Source organism: Crocodylus porosus, unplaced genomic scaffold (genome assembly GCF_001723895.1).
Source record: "Crocodylus porosus isolate Cpor-Errol unplaced genomic scaffold, CroPor_comp1, whole genome shotgun sequence".
NCBI classification, from domain to species: domain Eukaryota; kingdom Metazoa; phylum Chordata; order Crocodylia; family Crocodylidae; genus Crocodylus; species Crocodylus porosus.
In genome coordinates, this window is record NW_017728936.1 from 9,008,813 (window position 1) to 9,032,211 (window position 23,399).

General features: G+C 46.7%; 1 protein-coding gene across 2 annotated transcripts in view; it reads right to left on the minus strand.

Annotated features, from left to right (window-relative positions):
- Positions 1-23,399, minus strand: part of SORL1 (sortilin related receptor 1) — a 70,626-nt gene that overhangs the window by 38,308 nt on the left and 8,919 nt on the right. For both annotated transcript variants that reach the window (XM_019547056.1, XM_019547055.1), the window contains exons 6-19: positions 20,882-20,983; positions 19,303-19,472; positions 18,467-18,659; positions 16,606-16,723; positions 15,944-16,017; positions 12,262-12,350; positions 9,028-9,206; positions 7,011-7,197; positions 5,836-5,964; positions 5,516-5,601; positions 3,537-3,709; positions 2,608-2,739; positions 1,482-1,573; positions 560-806 (exon numbers count right to left, since the gene is read on the minus strand). In XM_019547056.1, the coding sequence (XP_019402601.1) occupies positions 560-806; positions 1,482-1,573; positions 2,608-2,739; positions 3,537-3,709; positions 5,516-5,601; positions 5,836-5,964; positions 7,011-7,197; positions 9,028-9,206; positions 12,262-12,350; positions 15,944-16,017; positions 16,606-16,723; positions 18,467-18,659; positions 19,303-19,472; positions 20,882-20,983 (1,971 nt within the window). The remainder of the gene's footprint in view (positions 1-559; positions 807-1,481; positions 1,574-2,607; positions 2,740-3,536; positions 3,710-5,515; positions 5,602-5,835; positions 5,965-7,010; positions 7,198-9,027; positions 9,207-12,261; positions 12,351-15,943; positions 16,018-16,605; positions 16,724-18,466; positions 18,660-19,302; positions 19,473-20,881; positions 20,984-23,399) is intronic.

The following is a 23,399-nucleotide window of genomic DNA, read 5'->3' on the forward strand; positions in this document are numbered from 1 at the left end:
CTCTGGGTGCGGCCCCCAGCCAGTTGGCGACACATCTGACTGTGTGGGTGTCGACACCACAGTCGCCTAATTTCTTAATGAGAACAGGGTGAGAGACAGTGTCGAAGGCCTTCCAAAAGTCCAGGAAGACGATGTCTGCTACCCCTACGTCTCAGGATTTGGTGACCTGGTCGTACAAGGCCACCAGGTTGGTCTGACAAGACCTGCCTCGAATGAACCCGTGTTGGTTGCCCCTAAGCATAATCTCCCCCGCCGGCCCCTCGTGGATGTGTGCCAGGATAACTCTCTCAAAAAGCTTACCCAGGATCGAGGTAAGACTAACTGGCCTATAGTTTCCCGGGTGCTCCTTCCTCCCCTTTTTGAAGATGGGAACCACATTGGTCCTCTTCCAGTCCTCTGTGCAATGCAGATCCAAGGCAAAGGTCTTGCTCTAACCCCCGAGAGCCAGAACTAACAGGGGTCCAAAAGCCCTAACTCCCAACACACTGCAAAATGAAAAGCATACATGATAACGTGATTGATTATGTATACCTACACTGTGAGATCGCTACACAAATACCTTAAATACAGCGATAGCATAGGGGTGCGGAAGGCTGTCCAGGATCATGGATCTCTGCATTCCATTAAAATCCACCCTCTCAATCCTATCCATGTAAGCCTCTGTCCAGTAGATCCACTGATCGTCCACAGAAATGCCATTTGGCCACCGCACCCCCACAGAGACGATGCAGCTGGCTGATGAACCATCCATATCACTTCTGTAAATGCCCGGTCTTGAGTCTCCCCAGTCAGTCCAGAACATCAACCTGATAAGGGCCATTGAAAGAATGTATTGAAAATAATGAAAGGCTTCATCAAAACTGGCTTCCAAATGAAAGAGATCTCAGCCCTCAAACCTTCCTGCAAGGAAGAACAGGTCTTCGTAATTAGGACTCACCCAGGACAAAGAATAGGTTCCAGGTGTCTAAACTACATGAACGAAAAGCAGTTCAGAATATATCTAGGCTGGGGTCCCTGTAGATGTACCCCAGGTGGCTTTAAACAATCTAGCTTGTGCTATGGGAGCATTGTGGCCAGGAGAGCAGGGAGTCTAGCATGCAAAACCCATTGAGAAGATGAGCAGATAATCAGGCAATTGGCCTCCACTAAGCTTGGTCTTGGGAAGATGAGTGGTTAGGTCAAATCCTCACATACATGCAAGGAACAGCCCACCTCTCTGCTGTTAACAGTGTTGCAGGTAGGAAGTTATGGTAAGTGAAGTGCAGTTTGGCTAAAATGGAAAGCTGATCCCAACCCGAATTCAGGTGAAGTTCACCTACCCTCACTGTAGTCAAAGCAGAGGAATGCAGCTTTCAAAATAGCATGTCAGACACAATACTAGTGTTTGGTATTAATCTAATGTTGATGAAAAGCACTCGATTCTCTTGGTTGGTTTTAATAAGACATGTGAGCGTACCTAATCACAGACAGGTCCTACTCACCCTTCTTTGGGAACCAGAGCCAGGGCTCTGGGCCGTTCAAGCACAGAAGAATTTAAAACAGTGAATCTCAAGTCTCCATCTGGGTTGGCAACCTATAGCATGAAATGCAGGGATAAGTTTATCGTTTGCAATATGGAAAGCAATTGCATTGTTTAAAATTAAATCACATTCTACGGCATTTAATTACATCCATATAGCAAATGGCCATTCAAAGTATATGGGCATGACAAACAGTTATCTTAAGGCAAGTGATAAAAGTTTATGAGCTTGCTTTATTTATGTCATTCCTACATTACTGAACCAACTGCTTAGCACCATAATGCACTCTGTGCAACTAATTAAATCCCTGAGCATTACACATGGGAGACTGTTCATCTAAAGATGCTCAAATAACGTGTCATGGGTAAATTAGTAGTTGAGTTTACCCACTTCTAACGTTTGCCACTAACTCAGAATCTGACCTTAATGTTGATGAATGTGTTCGTTATTGGGAGAAGCTGATGAACACTGGATACCAATACACCTCAGCCAATGGGCTGCTTGGGATTCTTCATTTTGATTGCTTCCAGGAAGTAATTTGTCACCTGCCTTAAACCACATGGTATTATTTCTACTTTCTAATTGGACAACTGAAACTTTTAAGTTGGAAAACCAGGGAGAGTTAGTAACAGACACCCAGTTTTGGGGAGAGTTGCCTTTGGTGCTAAAATCTGTATGTTTTTAGGATTCACCGTTATTTTCACGAGGGAGCCGCCAAGCACTAGCAAACAACCAACACTAGTGGAAAGACCTTGTCATTTTTACTTGGAAAATTCTTGTCAATCCCCCTTTTTTGGCTGTTCAGCCAGGCTGTCAAATTAATACAATGACATCACAGTCCCAGTTTAAATGCACAAGCCCCAACCCTAGTCCATTTTATGAACACAGAATACCAATACATCTGAATGCTGAACCCCTGGGTGTGAATGGCAGGTGCCTTTAATGCCCCTGACCAGACACAAAGCATTCAGCCTCCCTGGCACAGCAGTGGGGAACTCAGGGCAATGCATTGTTTAATGGATTTACAGCGTGGTTGACTCTCAACAACGTGGGTGAATTTACTTACGGAGACTGGTTGTAGACATACCTCAATTTTTGAAATACCAGCATTGACCCAGTAAAGCAGCTGACTGAGAGGTTCAAAAGCCAAAGCTTCCACTGTTTCTAGGCCAGTACTAATGATTATCTCCTGTCCAGAGCTGCCATTTAGACAAAGACGCTATAAGAAAAAAAAAAAGCCTTAACATTAGCGTGCACAGTTGTTTGAGGCGGGAAATTAAAAAAAAGCCATAGAAGAGAGAAGCCTATCAATGGTATTTACATATCAAAGCGGTATATTATGGCTCCAGTGAATGCATTCACTTCCAGGGTGGTGGCAGGCACCAAGCTAGACAACAGGTACTCAGTACAGGAGAAGTATCAGAAAAATTTGCCTAGGGACAATGGAGGACTATGCTCCTCTGGTGAAACGTGCTGTCCTCTGTGTTCATTCAAAGCAGGCAGAATGTGCTTTGCGAAGTGCATTGCAATGGCTTTTCGTGTTTTGCCCTGAGGAACATCACAAAATCAACTGAAATTCTCCACCTTGGTAGAAGGCCGAAGAGCTGAGTCAACCCTGCAGGAAAGCTAACCCCTGATCCCAGGGCACTTACGTGTTTCAAGCCTGAGGTGCAGACAAAGAATCCAACTTACCCCATTTCCAATACATGCTAATTCTTTCCTATCAATTTTTTCTTCGAGCACCCACTATACTGCCAACAAATCAGGTATAGCAGGCTAGTGTAAATCAGTGGAGCAAGGATCTGGCCTGTATAATGCATGAGAAATCCCTGACAAGACTAACCTCCTAAAACAGGTTAAATTAGGGCCCTATTTTCATGACGTGTACCTTGAAGGGTAGATCAGAGGCCTGACTCCAGCTACATTTTTCATTGGTGCACGTTCAGGGTATACAGTCTCCTAGGAAGACATCCTAAAGCATCCTGCTGTATAGAGATGGAGCAAGTGCCCACTCACCTGTATGATGTCAAGAGTTACATCTGCCCAGTACAAGCAGTTGTGATCGTAATCAAAATCCAGGGCCACTGCCCCTTGCAAGCCAGTTAGAGGCAATTCTTCACTTACTCCAGAAGAGAGATCATAACGGTGGATAGAGTAGCGCGTGGCGTACAAAATAAACTCGTTCTCCTCTAGGGAAACATAGAATTGGTTATACAGAAGTCCTTTGCCATGAGTTGCTCTGAGGATAAAGCAAATAAACTTTTCATTTCTTACCAGAACTGCATATTAAAGGCTTTCACATAAAAGAGAATACGACCCTTAATCTTATGGGAAATTAGGTTTGATTAGCATACATCAGCATCCACAGACTACCGTTATTCACACTCAAAAGTGACAGGAAAATATTACTGCCATAATATTATCAAAGCAGATAAAAGGGATTGAAAACTGCAGAAATGATTTTGAAGTTTTTTCTTTCTTCGCATTTGCTATTTTGTCAATTTAGAAAAATCAAAGCTTCTCCTTCCACTGGAGCTAAATTCGTTTAATGCTTATGCACCACAATGATGCCTTGACTGACTCTTTGTGCTCTACTATAATACATGACTTTCTGTACAGTGCTTTGCACAATGGAGTTACAGTCCATGACTAGGGCTCACAGGTGTTACCGCAATACAAACAAACATCAATAATATTAATTATACCCATAATTGTAACAACAAAAACTCACCAACCATTCTTAACCAGCTTAGAGAGGTACGCAGAAATGCTATAGCTGAAAGAGCTGCCATCCTGCAAAGCAACATACATCCAAAGAGCAACAGCAGCTATCCTGGGAGCACCCCATACATAAACGCTTGACATGCTTGCCAAGTTTAAGGTTTTCCTCCCTAAGCCAGGGAAATCTGCATAGCATGACTAAAACCTCTGTAAATAATGAGCAGAAAAGCCAAGTCTGTATCAGCAAGAACTCTACCGAGCAAAACGTTTCTTGTGCCAGGCCACAGGTCGTCTTTAGCTAACAGATTCATCTTTACCATTTCCATTCCAAGACTGTATTTTTTATGGCACCCCTGGGTTCACCTGGAATGGATATCTTAAACTTCTGTTGCACGTGGGAAGAGATTCAGATAAGACTTGCAGAAGTAGCAAAAGGGAATTAGATATTTAGTTTCCATAAAATGGGAACTGGATACTAAAATCCTTCAGGCTCCTTTGAAAAATCACAGTTCTGGATTGTGTACCAAAGCCAGGTGAGGTTCGCTCTTGCCAAGGGACGTCCCTGCATTTGTAATTACCATGCTCTGCCCGTCTATATGATGCAGGGCAGTCGGAGAGCTGGGAGACAGACTCGATGGCTTCTAACCAAAGCCAGCTAAGGTCAACAGACTGTCTCCCAGTGACTTCAGCACAGTTTTGGATCAGGCCACTGACTGCAGAAAACATTTTTCTCTCTTGCAATGGCATGTTAATCAACCTGCTCATGACGGAAGATTAAATTAAGACTCTAACAAACAGAATGCAAATAGCTTCGGCAGCACGTGGTTGGATACGATCTCTTCAGTGCCCTCTGTGTCTGGGGAGAGAAAATTTCTTCTTGGACGTGCCTGAATTACATAGTGTGGCACGTAAGGGCAAATGTTGCCCTGCCCTGGCATGGAAAGCCAGGACTGACTTTTAATCTGACCTCTAAAGAGCTGGAGTATCCAAACCGCATCGCACTTCACAATGAAATTCCAGTTTCCAAAATCAGAAACTTCCCTTAATTGAATAGGAGCAAGGATGCACGTGGAAACACCCTATGAGGAACCCAGAAGGGAGAAAAGACCCTGGGTTATTTACCTACTAAGCTACTTTGGCTGCTGTTCCTGTACCATGGCCAGATTTCTGGAAGTCCCATAGGAGTTTCTATATAGTCCTTGGGTAGGCAGGCACACAATCGTTGACTTAAGGAATGAAGCCATCATGGCTAAAATACTCCCAAGCCTACTTACCTGCTAGAGGGCACGGCACCAGCTCCCCTTCTAGTCGGGATTCAATGTCTCCACCCGCACACGTGTCCCCAGAGATCTTGCGGTATCTGGAATGTATAAATACATGTGTGATATTTAAAGGAAGCGGTCAGCATACTGTCATGTGCAATTAATGCAAGAAACTGGTTCTGGCAGGATTTACAACAGACTAGCATGCATTATACTGTGAATCCTGGGCTTGTATCCCAGTTAATCTGTATTAATGCAATCCTTCCTTTAGCAGAAATTTCCTAAGTCCTGTCATGGGAAGATCAAGTTCCTCACCCATGCGCAGTACTTACCCTCTTGTCTTCCTGTAAGTTGAGCCAACGGGGCAAGGAACAGGAGGGGAAAATGGTTTCCCAGCAAATTCAGGATCAGGGACACAAACTTCCAATGATAAATCGTCACTTAGTTTAAAGCCAAAGTCACTGAGAGGGGAGGAAGGAAAGAAAAAGAAAATGCCGTGATGTTATACAGACATGTTCACAGGTCCTTTCCAACAAAGGGCTTGGGACACTCATCTGCTTATCAGTAGCATTCAGATTAATAATAAGGCGTTGTGATCAGACAGCAGCTTTCATCAAGCAATCTCAAAACACGTTGCATGTGTCAAGCTAACAAGCCTCCCAATAGCTTTAGCAGCATGATCGTGGGAAGAGGGCACTGGACTGCAACTCTGGTGAGCAGGTCGCATCACTGCCCCCGCCTCAGTTTCCCAGTAAGATAGAGGGAGCAATGCTCCGCTTCGCTATAAAAGGCTTTGAAAATCATGCAAGCAAAGTGCTACAGAAGAGCCTCGTTATAACTGCAGGCAGGTAAACTGAGGCACAGACCACTCAAATGATTTTGCCCACAGGTTACATGGTACTGGGCTTTCATACTGGGAAGCAGAAGCCAGCAGTCCTGACTCCCAGTCTGTCCCAGTCCTCCTTAACCCTAAATGGGAGACGAGCCCTTGAAAAATCTGGCTCTGAGCTTTCAAAAGGCTGGCCCATGCCCACCCAACAGTTGACTCATTAATAAAAGCCCCTTTCCGTCTGCCTGTCGCAGCAAAGCTCCCTTATCTTGACAGTTGTTTAGTTTCACTGAAGTGTAAATTAAAAATAAAATGATGTGGCAGGACCGGTTGCGTCACTCTGGTTGTAGGGTCTCCTGGCTTTTTCTATAGCTGGCCTCTACATTTGAATGGGAAATTGTCTTCATTCATTTTAAAGAGGTGATAAAGTAATAACACTGTGCTCCTCCACAGCACCTTTCAGAGGTTTTCAAAGTGCCTGAAAAACATTAATTAAGTCTCATGCTCCCCACTAATGAAAGGATGTTTTTGGTCTATTCCGTTTCCTCTCTGCTATAAAACCGGCGGTGGATACAAAGCTCTAAATAAATTGGATCTGTTTGTTCACTCCGTGCTATTAGTCACTGATATTTATCTTAGAATTACAATCCAGACTAAGGGAAATTAATTGCTACTTACCATTCAAAGTCTTCCCTTGTACAAGAGCAGTTGGAGACCATCACGGGTCTATCGAAATCTTCTCCATTAAAACAAGTCGCATGAGGAGTCCTCCTTTTGAAAACTGTTTTATGCCCCAGTAAACACTCATTACCTCGTTCATCGGAGGGTGACCACAGCTTGTAATCATTCTCAGTGCAAGGGACTCCTGTGACAAGCGACAGGATTGGGTTAAAGGATAGCCACAGTCTCTATGTAACCAAAACTCAGGATTTAGGAAGGTGTGGGGTCTGACTGCCTTTTGTCCTCGCACCTGAAGTTATTATTTATATGTGTGCAGTGTAAAATGCTAGAGGCCTCAGTCTGAGAGCTGGTGCCTGTTACTGAGAAGGAAGCCAAAGATGTGAAACGCCTCTGAAAGTCAGCTGATTTCTGACATTTGGCTCTCTGCATGGGTGCACATCACCACAAAAGGCTGTGGAGAATCAGACCAAGTGCTCTGCCTTATCAAGATCCTGATGCCCTGATATCTTATGCCCTTGAGTGAGAGGCTGCACTGTTTTTACAGCTTCTGTGCTGACACACTGCAATTTAAAGGACTCCTTTCCTCAAGAAGCCTTGGCAAGTTCCCCAGCGTCCAGCCCAGTAACACAGGGGATGATTTTTGCTTCAGTGCAGAACTGCATTTTGAACCCTCCTTACACCCAGCATGTAACCGGATGGCGCAGAGGCTGGACAATGAAGCCTTTCCCACCTCCAGTTCAACCATTCAGTTCTGGCTGAGCAGAAATCCATTACCAGCTGACGACTGCTCAACAGCCAGGGCAAAACACGCACAGTCCATCTCAACACCGCGTTTTGTGAACTAAGAAAAGCACCAACACCGCTAGTCGCAGGAGAGAGGCTCAGAAATGGACGGACCACCCAGGCAGAAGGAGCCGTTCCTAGCGTCACAGGTTTAGGGAGCTCCTTCCCTTCTGCATGGATATAGTAAGGGCATCAGTTGCTAGGGCTGTTCATCAGGTACTGCACAACAGCGCTTTTCTTTCCTGGATCCTGTTTTCCCCTCTCTCTCCCGGACTCGGCAGTGTGAATCGTCAAGACCTCCACGCAAGTCAATGGAGTGATACCAGCATGTGCCAGCCCCAAACAAAAGATAAAGGGAGACTAATTCAATTCAAAGTGCGCAGCACAGGGAAAAATAGAGACGTTCGGTGACAGAAGGGAATAAACAACTCCACTGCTAACGACAGCGCATTTGCGATGCCTTATTTAAATGAAGCCGTGCCGGTTCCCAAAGAGAACCATCTATAACCGAACGACGAGGGAATTGGTTATAAATTTTAGTCGAGCAAATTCCTCTGCCGAGTTTAACTGTTATTTGGTTAAAACGCTACTTCGCAATCAAAGCTGAAATCAGTTATAAAACATTCATGGGCATGGCTTACAGAAATGGATTTTTTTATTCCCTTGCTTTTTAAAATCCTGCCAGGATAAGAATTAAGCACATTTGCATTTGTTCTCTCTAGCTCAAATTTCCTCTACCACTGCAAACTGAAAATATTATGTGAACAGTGAGCCAGGGACACAGAACTGGAGAAGGGGACAAGATGTCACTCAGCATGAATAACTGTGCAACAGGCCCTGGCCTGCAAAGAGGCCCATGTCAGTACAGCCCTAAAGCCGTGGACATGCCGTGAGAACTGGGCTCAAAAGGTAGCTTGAAAAGTGGAACTAGAGCTCCTAAGTCTCTTGAATGCTTTTGAAAGTCTCATCCTATAGCTCAGATCAGTAGATCATGGCCCCTCTTTGTCATTCTCTGTAGGTAAGTGATGAGTCTGAGGCAAAGATGCAAGAACTATCCAAGGCCCTATTTGTCTCCATATTAATAGTCAGTGAGGAAAGCAATAGCATCTGTTGCTTTTTCAATAGACGTGAGTGGGTTTGAATTGTGAAGGAAAAGCGAAAGGCTGGGATCAATACACGGTACCCACAGGATCCAAGAGCAGGTGAACACTTCATATGCCAGCTCCCTTACCGAGCACATCAGTGGTGTTGATCTGTATTATCAACCAGCTGTGACCATTCTCTTTGTAGGAGCCAAAGATGGTGAATATAGTGCTCTTCTCCCCAGGTTCAGTGAGCAGCCCGTATACAAATACTGGCTTATCTGAGAAAGTGAATGTTTTCCAGGTCTCCCCTTCATTTGTGCTATACCTGGAAGGGAAGAGACAAGGATAAAGCACTGCTATAAAAACAGGAATCCAGCAGAGACGTATTTGCCTATTTCAAAACTTGCATAGACTGCTAAAATCAGGTATTTTCAAAACCACAGCATAATATCTTTGGCCCTCATCCCTTTGCTTCCATCTGCAGACCTCAATGTGCTTAAAAAAGGAAAGTCAGAACCATTAGCCTTGTTATTCAGGAGGAGAAAGTGAGGCACAAACAGGTCTAACAACTTGCTCGAGGTCACCCAAGGAGATGGGTCTCCTCACTCCCAATCTGGTGTCCTATGTACCGGCTTACACCATGACAGTATTCAGAAAGGACAGCAAGCAGATGCAGAGACTGTGAGGGCCACTGCTTATTTCTCATGTGTGCATGCATACGCGCGCGCGCGCGCACACCGTAGGGAAACGAGAGCCAAGTGTTGCCATATTATTTGAAATTCTGTAGAGGGAGAAAAGCCAGAGCTTGTGACAGTTGGTACAAAATCTGACAGATGTTGGGTGGTTTCCAACCTCACAGATGTGCGCTGGAACGTATTAAAGTTCTCCCGAGGGCTCGCTTCCCTTTATATCAGAAAATGACCCTGAAGTGCCATGATATTTCGGGGACAGTGGATCTGTAAAGGCAGCATGTGTGCTCCCTCAACACACACCTAATGATGCTTATATAACACACCAGAAGTTTTGGCTCTTAATTTTTAGATGCTGAAGCTGTGGAGCCCAAAGGGCATGCTCCGTCTAAATGTGCATCTCTGGTGCCTATTTAACTCTTGTTGGAATCAATGGTCTCCTGCTTAACATTTAAAAATTAAGCTCGTAAAATCAATTCACCGGTATAGATCAGCTGAGAGGGAGAAAAAGCCTCTTGAGTGTTCACAGAAAAAAAAAAAAAAACCCCCAAGAAAATTCCACCCAAACATTTAACAGCAAGGAGAAATGGTAAATTAGACCCCAGGGCTGGACTCTAAGGCAGAGGAGCTGGCTGGGGCACAGTTTGCATCGAAACGGGGCAGCAGCCAGCCCAGGGTGCTCAGGATGGCTGCCCCAGCTGGGGCTCTGCAGCACGCAGAGATGATGGAGCAGACCACCCTGGGCTGCCTGCTCCCTTGTCTCCATGTGCCAGTTGGGGCACAGGGTGCCTCTGTCTGGGGGCTGCCTGCCAGCCGGCCCCACACTGCAGCCCCCTGTACCCCAGCCAGCCCCCACCCCACCCAACACACAGCACATGTAGCAGCAGCACAATGTGTCCCACTGCAAACCACACAAGCAGGGGCATGCACCGTGGCACACAGTAGCAGCACAAATTTGTGCAGCTACTATTTGTGCTGCTACAAATGCGCGCCCCTGCTCATGTGGACATGGCCCAGGAGTCTTTTCCCCCAGCAATCCAAAGCTCTTTGCAATTTTCCACCATTATTTAGTCAGCTACAGGCCTAATTCAGCAAAGTCATGCTGGTGAATCCCATACCACATATGGGTGCAAGTGGTTTCAAGTTCGTAAGCCTTGAGCCAAAGTAATGATATAGGCTCAGCAGGAGCACTGATCTTACAAAACCAGAGAAAAAGCCATTCTTTGCCATGCACACTGCGCTCACAACAGTGCAGGGCTGTGCGTAATTAGCGGGGAAGTGAGTGAGGCAACACACTGACAAGCAGCTGAGTTGCTGCTGTAAGTAGCATGAAAGGTGACTGACAATCCAGCGGACAAGGAAGGGATCCCAGAAACCAGGGAGAGGGTCAGGGATCAGCCAGGGGTATGGAGAAATTGAGAACTGAAAGGGAAAAGTCTTGTGCCAGAGAGAGAAAGGAAGAGGATACACAACTTGGATAGAGCGAACAGGGAGCGCATAGCTGCCGAAGAACCACATGCTGCAATAAACGATATGAATCAGGGCCTGGGATTAATGGTTAATAAATGGTACTCATGGCAAAGCATATGGTGCAGTCATGGACAGTGTGATGAAGCAGAACGAGCACCATTCTGGGTGCAAGAGACAAGTGATATTATTCAGGTTATACAATTAGATAAGAAGCCCATGGAACTCACTGCCACAGGATAAACTGAGGCTGGAGTGCACACGTAGTTTAGGTTAGATATTAGGAAAAACTCTTTCACAAGGAGGGTAGTAAAGCACTGGAATAAGCTACCCAGAGAGGTGGTGGGATCTTCGCCCTTGGAGGTTTTTAAGACCCGGATAGACAAAGCCTTGGCTGGTATGATCTAGTTGGGGATGGTCCTACAGGGGGCTGGACTAGATGTGACCTCCTGAGGTCCCTTCCAGCCCTTGTTGTCTGTTATTCTAGGTGAGAAACTCCACAATAAATATCAAATGCCGCAGGTCCTGGTAAAATTTGCTGCTCTCTCTGTACGAGGCGGGGGGGTGGCTGTTTATAAAACACCGGTACTAAATTACAAGCAGGCGCTCTGGTCCGAAGCAGGGCGACGTTCACTTGCGGTGTGAGCAATGCTGAGTCTAACAGAAGATTTGGCTACACGAGCTCTTCTGCTGCCTGCAACTCCTCTGCCGTTGCACTCGGTGACCAGGGCTCAGCTCTGCTAATACTGCACTGGCACAAAACGAGAAGTGAAAGGATCTTCTTGAGGATAAACAGTGGGCTGGGACTCAGTGACCTGCCTGCACCGCCTGGCCCTGCCAGAGATTCCCGTATGAGCGTCCTGTCTGTCTCAGTCCCCTCTGTACAATGGGGGACACCGCCCCACAGAGGTACTGTGAAGAAAGCCATTCATGTCGATAAAGCGCACCGCGCCAGTAACAACCCGGTCCGTGCACGTACAAAGACAGGCGATGCAAAGAACACCCGCGCCGAAGAACATCTCTCGGGCGCCACAACTTATTCCTGTTTTCCCAGTGAGAAATTTCTCCCAAGAATTTAAAATAAGGGACAGGGGAGAACTTAATGGGTGAGTTATCAAGACAAAACTAAGGGGTTACTCAACATGCACTTGTTTTCTTGAGCTCAGATCTCTTGTACGTTCTCTCCTTATCTCAGTCAGCAGATGCCAGGCTTGCATAACTTACTTGAGCTGGTCTGTCTCTGTGCCCTCTGTTATTGCCACAAGAATGCCACCGTGGTCCCCCCATGTATAATAATGGGGTCCAGAGAGTGCCTGAAAAAGGAAGCAAGCATAGAGGGAGAACGTCAATTAAAGAGGGTTGTGGTTGCTAGGAGATGGGATTATAAAGCGTCACACGGACCATAAGACATAGCCCCAAAGGGTCCCAAGTCTTCCAAGTACACACCACGTGCTTAATATTAAGCCTAGGCTTAGGTTACACTGGAGTCTCATCAAAGCTTTGCTGAAGCAGAAGAAAACCCTTGTTAGGACACAGCTTTGTAAGAGATAACGCCTGACCACTGCTAACCTCCAGGCCTGCTGAGCTGAGCCCGGTATCAGGGACCACTGGGGACTCAAGTGTTTATGGGCCAAGGTCTGGTGCCAGGTCAGCAGTATTTTACATAGCTGGAACCAAAAGCAGAACGGCACCCCAGCCACTGCGTCTCCTCTCATTGACTTGGCTGTAAGCAAGGAGAATCAAGCCCCAAAGCCTAGACAGTCTGGCAGATACGAACTCTCAGAAAGCAGAGACTTGCTGATTTTCAAAAAAGATGCAGCTGAGTTTCTTTCTGAGCCTGCAAGATTTCATCAAAATTTAAATGTAAGCAATGCTGGGACATGCAAAAAAAAAGACCCAAGAGACCGTTCACGCTTCTACCCACAGAAGAACTGTCATATTTCACACCCACTCACGGCTCTATTTACCGACCAAAACCACAGACACATCTTCCCTTCCTACCCAGAGAGCTGAAGCCAGTTTGGTATGAAAACAAACCGAGTGCATATCTGACTGTGCCTTCGGTATGCTCCAGCACACTTGGGGACTTGTTTGCAAGGGGCATTGTCTGAATATTTGCTTGTTTTCCTCTTTAGGAAACAGTATCAGGACTGGGGACACCAGTAAGCCCTCCAGCCTGCTTTCACACAGCTACCTGCCAGAACAGAGAGGCAGAAGCTGAATTGCTGTCACGCAGGCACAAAATTAAAATGCTCGGTCGTTCCCCGCCCCCCCACTCCCCTCCCGTCCTTGGCATCACCTCACTGCAGAAAGAGGAAGAGTTGCACAATTGCACTGAACAACTGAGAAGCCAGGGTCCTGTTAACTGCAGCTCCCTCCCCTGCCCAGCCTAGTCTTGTGTATTTGCAAGAAGTGCAATGTGACGGCCCAGCATGAAGAGCATATGTGCCTATCTCTCTTTTTTTTTTTTTTAAATAATCAACTTTTTTTTTTAAATAATCAACGCTTTTAGGTTTTTCACAGTGCTCCCTTGGAAAGAAACTCAGCTCCCTAGTTGCTTTCCTGATATGATATGACTCGCTCAGGGACAGCCATCCTCTGCATAAGACTGTATGTTGGCAACAAGGAAACCAGCGGCCTGTTCCCATCACTGTCCCAGCTGCCCAGATGTTAAGCAAACCATGCACCACTTACTGGGAGGAAAAGAAGGCAGTTTTATTCGCAGGATTTTAAACAGCTTACAGATGTTGAAACCCCATACTACACTAACAGCAGACTGTTCAGGCAGACCGCAAACTCTGCCACAGACCAGGACACCCACTTTGCGAGCAGCATTCAACTCCCGTCAACTGAGAGCGACGTCCCGTTCCAATCGAAGAAGCCAAAGGGCTTTCAGGCATTCATGTGGGCAGAAAATGCTGGGGTTTGTCCGAGATTTGTCCACAAGCCTCAAATATACCATCCTTAAATAAATAGCTAAATTGACTGGTTCCAGCACAGCCTGCCAGCTGCCTGCGATAACTCAGGTCAAAGCAACACTGAGAATAAGAGGAATGTATATTAAGCACCATCGAATCATAGGAAAGGAGGGTGGGAAGGGAGCTCAGGAGGTCACATCTAGTCCAACCCCCTGCTCCAAGCAGGACTATCCCTAACTAGATCATCCCAGCCAAGGCTTTATCTAGCAGGGTCTTAAAAACCTCCAAGGATGGAGAGTCTACCACCTGTCTGGGTAACCTCTTCCAGTATTTTACTTCCCTTCCAGTAAGAAGATTTTCTCCTAATATCTAACCTAAACTGCCCTTGCTGCAACTTGAGCCCACTGCCCCTTGTTCTGTCATCTGCCACCATGGAGAACAGTCCGGCTCCATCCACTTTGCAACCTCCCTTCAGGTAGCTGAAGGCTGCTATTAATCCCCTCTGTCTTCTCTTCTAAATCAGCCCAGTTCCCGCAGCCTCCCCCCACAAGTCATGTCCCCCAGCCCCCTAACCATTCCTGTTGCCCTCTGCTGGACTCTCTCCAACCTGTCCACAACCTTTCTGTATTGGGGGGCCCAAAACTGGACATTGGACTCCAGATGTGGTCTCACCAGCGCTCAATAAAGGGGAATAATCATTTCTCTTGATCTGCTGGCAACACTCCTCCCAATGCAGCCCAGGATGCCGGTAGCCTTCTTGGCAACAAGGGCACGCTGCTGGCTCATATTTGGCTTCTTGTCCACGGTCACCCCCAGGTCCTTTTCTGCAGAGCTACCACCCACGCAGTCAGCCCCCAGCCTGTACCGGTGCATGGGACTGCTCTGTCCTAAGCGCAGGACTTTGCACTGGTCCTTGTTGAACCTCATGACATTTCTTTTGGCCCAATCCTCCAATTTGTCGAGGTCACTCTGAATCCTGTCCCCCAGCTTATCTGCTACTCCCCCCAACTTTTGATTTGATTCTTTTTCCCTAAGCCCCCTCCCCCTTCCTCTCCCAGTGACAGCACTCGCTCAGTGATGTCCCAATCCGTGCTATTATTATTGTATTGATTTATGTATTACACAAGTACACAGCCGTGCTCAACACCTCAAAGCCCTGTGCAGGCAAACAGGGACATACAGTCCCTGTTTGTCCCACAAAGAGGCTTACAGTGTAGAGGAGCAAAGAAAATACAGGCAATGGCATCGCCGTTGCTTGCCAGGTACAGGACAAAGTTGTAATCTCTCCTGATTAAGTGATGTGTTGCAGGAGTTTGTGGTACAGCTGGGAAATGAACACAGTGCTCTTGTGTATGAATCCAGTGCTTTAGCCACAAGACCAACCTTTCCAACCCTCTTGCCTCAATACACCAGCCTGTGCCCTGCTGCTTTTGAAGTTTCAACCACAGCAATCGCTAGCGGCGAGGAATGTGCCAGTTTCCCATTCCCCCGATCGCTCCAATCTGCAAATCTTTCGCTTGGGTATTTTGCTTCAACAAATGTGAACGCGCTGCATATCAATGCTACGCCCACATGTTGAGCAGACTTGACAAACACTTTGGAGAACTCTGCAGTACAGAAATTAAAACGGACCCTTTTCTTGCTTTTACTGTTCCAAGCCCTTTTACAGTTGAAATGAGACGACCACAATAGCTCACACAGCAGCATTTGTCAGAATGGATATTGATTTCTGAGTAAGAGAGTGGAACCTGGGAACATTTGTCATATGCTAAAAGCTCTTTTAAACTTTGCTTCTGGGGTATTTGGTGTATTTAACTTAAACTCCCTAATCTGCACATGTGTGAGCATATTCAGTATGTGCAGGTCACCTTTAAAACTTAGTACAGCGTATATAATAGTCATAGACCAGTGCTATGCTTCCCCTCACCCCAAAGATATACCTTTTTGGCTACGTTGTCATGCTGGTTTAATGAAAATAGCATCCCTACCTCTCTCCACCTTGCTCCAGCGCTGCTTGAAATGTAGACGTTTGTCTTGCTCGCCATGTTCCTGCCAACCGAGCCTAAGAGAATGAGAACGTAATTCTTCTTGACATATCCAACTGGGTTACTTAAAATGAAACCATCACCATTAAACTATTTTTATTTGCCAGCATTGGAAAGTTAGGTTTCCACACTGTTAATCAGGTGCTTTTAAGTAAAGATTTAATAGGATTATTGTAAGTTTTAAAAAGAATCAGGGAAAACACAAAAAGTATAAAAGAAGTATGATCAGATGAAACCTACTCTTTGCGTTCCAAATATCCTACAGAATGAGGTTTCTATAATAAAGTGATACGCGAGTCAAGTATTAGTGTCTATAAGCTTTTAAAAAAAACCTTTGGGTTGACCGTGAGAGGGAGGGAGGGAGGAAGAGAATAAAGTGTGAAGTGTTTCTACTTTGAACAATAATACACCCAAATTTATATGCAGCAATAACAGTAGCAGGTGAGCGGAGCAAAGGGGACTGCAAAACACATTTTTTAATTGCATTTTTAATATACTCAATATTTTCAATACAGGTATGGGCTAAATACCACTTAAAAATACTTTGCACCCTCTAGTCAGCAGACAAAGCTCCTCACTGAATCAGGCCCTTAAAAAGACTATACCTGTAGCAATGATCAGTCCTGGAGCAGACTCTTTGGAGAGGATGGGCATTCTGCGTAGCTGGAAGTTAAGCAGCTGGCTCAGTCTCTGGGCCAGGTGAAGAGAGCAGCCCTGGGAAAACTGGAAGAGCAAAACACGGTTGCGATTATGAAAGGCTTTTGACGTGCCACAAAACATTAGTGAATCCAGGGTCTCTATGACCCCCGGAGGGAAGAAAACGTTCGTGCCTTTGTCACTTCTTGGCTAGCACGTCAGGCAATGTACACCAGCAAAACTTACAATTCCAGCTGGTACCCAACTCTATCGCATGCTGCCTCAGCAAAACGGGCTCCCCATACATGCAAACCTGTGCTCTATGCCCTGCCCTGGCTTTCCAGACAATATCTAGTCAAATTTAAGGCTGCAAGCTTTATCTCCATGACTTTCAACGGACTGGATGCAGCAGGGTCTCAATGACCACCTACAGCCCCAAGGGGAAGGCACTGGCAGAAGGCTCCACTCCTCTAACCCAGTGCAACTCCCCGCAATACGGACACTGCTTGTTTAGGCAGAAGACAGCTTCCTCAAGGGCTGCCCCGAGACCCTGGAACCAACCCTCACCAGAATGAAGGACCGTAATAAACTGTACCACCTTCCTTTGCAAGTGCAAGTCGCATTTCTTTTAACGTTACCACAGCTCAAATACATGGCAGCATGTGTGCGTGCAAGCATTATTTCAACCAGAAACTCCATAAAAGCCCTCCACTGAACACATTTCTCCTTCTCTGAGGAGGACGAGAGAATAAACACATGGCAGATGTTGGTTACACTGCTTAATGTGCTGCTGCGAGACGCTCCGAAAATGTGAGCATGTGTAAAAACCCACGCTGGGATGAATTATCCTCTTTTTACAAAGAGGAAGAACCTGAAGCCTGGAGAGAGGAAGAGACTTGCCCAAGAGCACCCAGCAAGACTCTGACTTTCGTTACTGGACTGTGCTTCCTCTCCACTGGGAGAGCGGGGTCCCTGCAGCAAGAGACTGCTCTGGGGTTTCGCAGTGGACTAGGACACAAGGGATCCAAGTGCCATGTCTGGTCTGCTATGTTTCAGCACCAAGTCCTCTCTGCTGTGTGCTGCTGGTGCAGGTGAATACCTCACCCTCGTCTGGGTGGCTAAAACTGGCAGTGACATCACTAGGGGGCCAAGGTAGCACGGAGATGGGGCAAGGATGCTCTTTGCATGCTCTTCCTCCATTCCATATATCCCTGCATTCAGTTTCTCTACTGAAGTCAGGAGGAGTTTGGTCACTGATTTCAGTGGGGCCAGGAGTTCACCTGGGATGTCTTTAAACTGGTCCATCCTCACACTCCTTTCCTGGCCTTTTCTGCAGCTGGCACTCATGCTCTTCACAAGGGAAAGAGAAGAGCTTGGCCAAGAACCCACTGAAACACGCTGGCTAGGGAAAGCGTGGATAAGCTTTCGTCTCAGCACTTACCCAACCTTTCAGCAGGGTCCTAGAGGACACTGAACTGATGCTTGCCTGCAAATGCATCACACTGAGGTCTCAGCTCCCAAACTCCTGTGTGACTTTTGCTATTATGTGCTGCTCCACCCTGATCTCCACCCTCTCTGCTTAAAAGCTGCATTTCACCATCAAAGCTCAGCCACGGGCAGCCCTGTAGGGACTGACAAAGGTTCAGACTCTGTAATAAAAGTGGCCAGGCTTTCATGGTGATTCCCGAGGCAGGGAACGAGAGGTTGTGCTCCCGGATTCACAGATGATAGGGGCCGGAAGGGCCCTCCTGAGATCATCACATCCAGCCCCGCTGCACTTGGGCAGGAAAGACAGTGGGGTCGAATGACCCAGTTCTGCTTGCTTGTTACCTCGCAGTTGATCTTTTCTCCGTAGCGCGTGTATGCCGGGGCCTGCAGAAACTCCCAGGTCCCCCCTTTGTCAAAGGTGATGACGGACCTCATGTTCTCTTCGCTGAAGGAGCCGTTTATCAGCGTGGTGATGTACACGCCCCTCACACCCTCAACGCGGTGGAAGTCTGCAAAAGGCTCGTTGGCAAAATACCTGCCAAGAAATGCAAGCGTGTGACGTCTGCTTTTAACCGCCATGGAGCACCAGGGAGGTACTGTTAAAATCCAGGATCGCTCTCTGCCCACGAAAACACCCAAATCAAACGCAGCGTGGAAGACAACGCACTGGAGAGACGGCTGCCAACGTGGCCGTGTACCTTTGAACTCTCTGAAGAGAGGGGATAGGTATGTTTGACAATCGAGCACCCAGCTCCATGATGTTGTTCATGGTGTCGACTCCTCAGAGGCAGTCATACTAATCTTCCACTGGCACATTTTGCTTTACCCCTTTGATATCGACAGAGACGCATGCCGGGACATGGTTTCGGCTTGCGAGCCAGGAACTTCTCAATCCTAACCCCAGCTCCTCTACTGAATGGCTCTGCGAGCTAAAATGAATCGCTAAACAACTCTCCCTCACCTGCAAAACGGGGTTGATGCTCATCTACTCCAGGGCGCTGTGGAGTTTAATATGTTTGCAACGTGAGCTGAAGCTTTCTGTAAATGTCTATGAGTTGGCATCATTGGGTTTCCCCTCTGCACAGCAACCTTGCCGTGAAATTCCCAGAGTAACCCCTAGTAGATGCCCCAAACCACCCCGCCGCTGAGCCTGCTGTCACTAGCCAGCCTGTCCTTACCTCACCAGGGTATCGCTGCCTGCTCCTCCGGGGCTATAGTACAGCACGTTCTCTAAAGACAGTGAAAACCTCAGTCCTTCTGCTTCTGAGATGTACAGGTTGGTGCGGTTGTTACTGTGGCTGACGCACACAAACACCTGGTCCTCGGATGCGTCGGCGATGTAGTACTCCTTAGGGACGCAAACAACACAAACGGCGTTCGTTTAGCTCACCGCTCCATGCTCGTCCTCCCCCCCCCCACCTTTTTTTTTTCCTTTTAAATCTCTGTGTTTTTTCCCCAAGTCTCAAGCATTTGTCATTTCCTCTCAGACGCCTGGAAGCCAATCCTCCCTCCACCCATGTTCAGCTTCTCCACTTGGCAGATGAATGCCGAACCTCCGCTTTTTGCACAAATGAGTTTTGCCTCCAAGTCCACCCTCAAAGAGCTGCTCCTCAGCGGAGCAGGCCAAAAAAAAAGATTAGCACCGCAACAATGGGAGAACTCATCCAGCTCTCTCCAACCCACCGAGCCCTGCCTCTGCCTGATCCATATGTCTGGATCGGTGTGAGACTGTGACCTCCTAAAGGCAGTAAACATGTTTGCCACGTGTTGAGTGTCTACCTAGTTCTCACCAAAATACTAAGGCACCCCAGCTCTCTTGTACTCACTCTAGCTTTGGGAAGTGGTGGTATCACTGGAGGCTGGGTTTAGTAGGATAATATCCCCAAGCTCTTTGAAATGTCAATCACTCCCTAGAGCTCACTGCTGCAGCAACCACAGGGAAAGCACAAGCTAGACTGTGCTGTGAAAGAAGTAGCCCTGTCTTCAGTGTGGCAAAGCTCTGCTCTGTCCAAAGGGAAGATCTTGGAAGCAGGATCCCCCAGTGGGCCCAATCGCTCCCCAGCAGGAGGGGAAACCATGCACACTGCCACAGTCAACAGCATGTCAGCTCTCCCACTATGCTGCCACCCCCTGCCATAGGCTCGTGAACAAGGTAGATGCAGCCCAGCCCTAGCCTACCACCATCTCCTGTGGGTAGGCTGGAATCCAGGCTGGTGCTGGCAGAGGATGCTTTCCCTCTTCCTGCAATTGCAAGGACTATTATGCTAAGTGCCTGCATCTGGGAAGAGAAGACTCTTACATCCACGCTTGGCTAGCTGCAATCGAGGCTTTTAAGTACAATGCAAATAATCCTGTGTTCCCCACACATGGAAACCGATTTCTTGGGATGTACAGCAATGTTCTCACAATCCTGAATCCAAGAGACAGAGCCTTGCAGGTTTACACTAATTTGAAAACAGGTAAAAATTGTGCCTAATAAAAATCCCACCAAAACTTTGCTACTTCAAACTAAAAAAGGGCCTGATTTTGCAAGGACTCACAGGCACAAGTGATTTGATTCTGGTTTGCAATCCTGTTTTTCCCAGTGGACATCATTGCTATCAGCTTCTCTTCTATGCCAAACATGAGAAGGGGCAACCTCTTCAGAACTGATTTTACTGCCAATCTAACTATTGCAGTGTTTAGGTCAAAGCAGAAATGCTGTTGCAATCCCTTAGATAACAATGGGGGAAAGATGAATAAAGAGTTCCCATTTACCTTAATCGGATGCCTGGTTACAAACTGTGCAGCTTGCATTGGCTTGCGGTTGAAGGAGACCCAGAGCTGAACTGAAGACTGCTGCTGGCCACCCAATAAATGCTGGGAGGAAGGGCAGGGAGGAACATGTCAGGACTCTCTTTTATGTCTAAATTCATAATTGTCTGTAATACAGATGAAAAGCTGAACAGATGAAACTTAACAAAAAGCATGGTAGTCAAGTAGGCAAAGACCTGCTCGATGTAGTAATTTGATGGGACTTCCAACAAAATGGACTCTAAAAAAACACAGTTATGGCTTAACACCGTTCCCTGCGAACGTGAAACATGAAACCCCTATGCCCTCACCCTAGCATGTGTGGGAGTCTTTATTGCTAACGTGGAAAACTGGCAACACTATACTTTTCTGCTTGCCCCACAAAAAGTCAGTATTTACCAAGAAGATGCCTTAGATGCACACACCAGGTAGATCTAACTTAAAACCTGTTTTGAATTTCCCTGTCCTTTACGGGAAAGAAAGCTGTGGTCCCTTTAAATACTCAATGTCAAGTCTGGAGTCAACATGTCACCGTCCTTCTTGCTATTTTGCAATCTGGAGATCTCCCAACTCTCTGGTGATCAACTGTGTTGACCAATACTAATGTTCCCCTCTCATCATCCTCCCATACAGGCAGACATTAACGTGATTCTTTTTCCATAGTTCTCCTTTTGCACATCAGCTATGCTTTAATTTAGATATTTGCCTGCTTGGGATAAGTTTAACATGGACAGGCATCAAGTTAAGAAAAATCACATTCAGGATGTCTGAATACAGCACCCCGATGCCAGACACCTCAGTCTATATTTAGGTTCCAAAACAGGCGGCCACTGGATTTAACAGGAGTCAAGGGTGCTTTGTATCGCTGTAAGAGAAGCGCATACGCACGGATGTAGATGCTTAGCTCAGTGTCACCAACTCCCCTCCAAAATCAAAAAATAAATCAAATGAATCCCAAATTCTACTGCGTTTTTTAAAATCTCAAAACTTTTGGAACCTGCCTCATGAATTTTGAATGCGTCAGACCAGCAAAACTGCAACCTTCACGGTTCCCATTTCAATATTTTGGCTCACGTCAAAAAAAGAAACACATTTTCCTATTTGCTCAGGAGTCTGAAGACTGTTACAACTGTGTGGCCAAGAGGACTGGAAACCACCGCCTTCCCATGCACCAGCGTTGTGAGAGCAAACAGCTTGAAGATGACAAGGTGCTCAGACACTACAGGTTCAGAGATAATGTACAAGAATCACCCATAGAGAATAGCAACAGACCAATAGTGGATCTCACAGGAGAACTGGAAAGCAAAGTGGAGTCCTCCTGTTGGATTATTTCTCCATAAAGCAGTATGCAGTCACTATGCTTTTCATTATGCCAATAAAAAAACTAGACAGAGTATTCTGATTCTCTCAACCCATTGTGGGCTGAATCCCAGTAATATCGGGCCCAAATGCCAGGCCTACATAACCAAAAATGCTGTGGATTTCCATTCTTGCCCAAGGTATTTTTTAGCAATCAAAACAGTCCTTCAAGCAATTTTCCTGTTTGTTTTAGACATGACTGCACCTGTTAAAGGCGCTGTGCGGGTGTCAACGGTAAAGATGCTTACTACTCACTGCTGTGGCATTCACACAGGAAGCAGCTTTGGGGAAGGACCCACTACAATGCGACTGGGAGCTGCTTTGCTCGTTAAAAGTGTCTTGGTGAGAGGGGGGATGCTACAAAAATAGCAGGTTTGTCCTCTTTAAAGGAAAGAAAAGTTCAAGTTGACAAGTATCCTCCTAATGATCTAGTTGGGGCTGGTCCTGCTTTGAGCCGGGGGTTGGACTAGATGTGACCTCCTGAAGTCCCTTCCAACCCTCACTTTTATGATTTATGAACTGAACTATTGCAAATAGGCATCATCTTCCCTCATCACCAGAAGTTAACTTCTGTCCTTTGGCTGGCTGGCAGCTGGGCTCTTCTCCCAAAGCTCTGGGACTTCAGAGACTGACCTGTTTCTGCCTGGCTTGCTTAAATCAAACCAATATAGGAAAATGCCACTGTTCCCATCCAATCTCATTTCAGCCCTGCACTGTGACGAGGTCAGTCAGTTATGGTTCTCCTGAGCCTGGAAGGCCTGTCAGACTAGCACACCTGACAACACACATGCGAGAGATGGAGCTGCACTCACTTCTAGCTGACCTCCCAGCCCAAAAGCCCAGGCTCCCATTTACAGCTATGTCAGCTAGGAGCAGGCATCAGCATGAATCCAAAGCAAGGCTCAAACTTACAACTCAGGAGCGGTAGCAAGACACCACACCTCCGAGAGGAGGTAAGGAGGAGGGTTACTGTTGGCTTGTGCAGCAGACTTGGTAGCATCCCACCGCAGGAGCCATCCAGCCATTCTAGCTCACCTGTGCTAAGCTAAGGTGTCGAGCCAACTGCACCAAATCGAGAATGGTCTAGCCAAACAGTTTGTTTGTCCACAAACCACGGTGATGC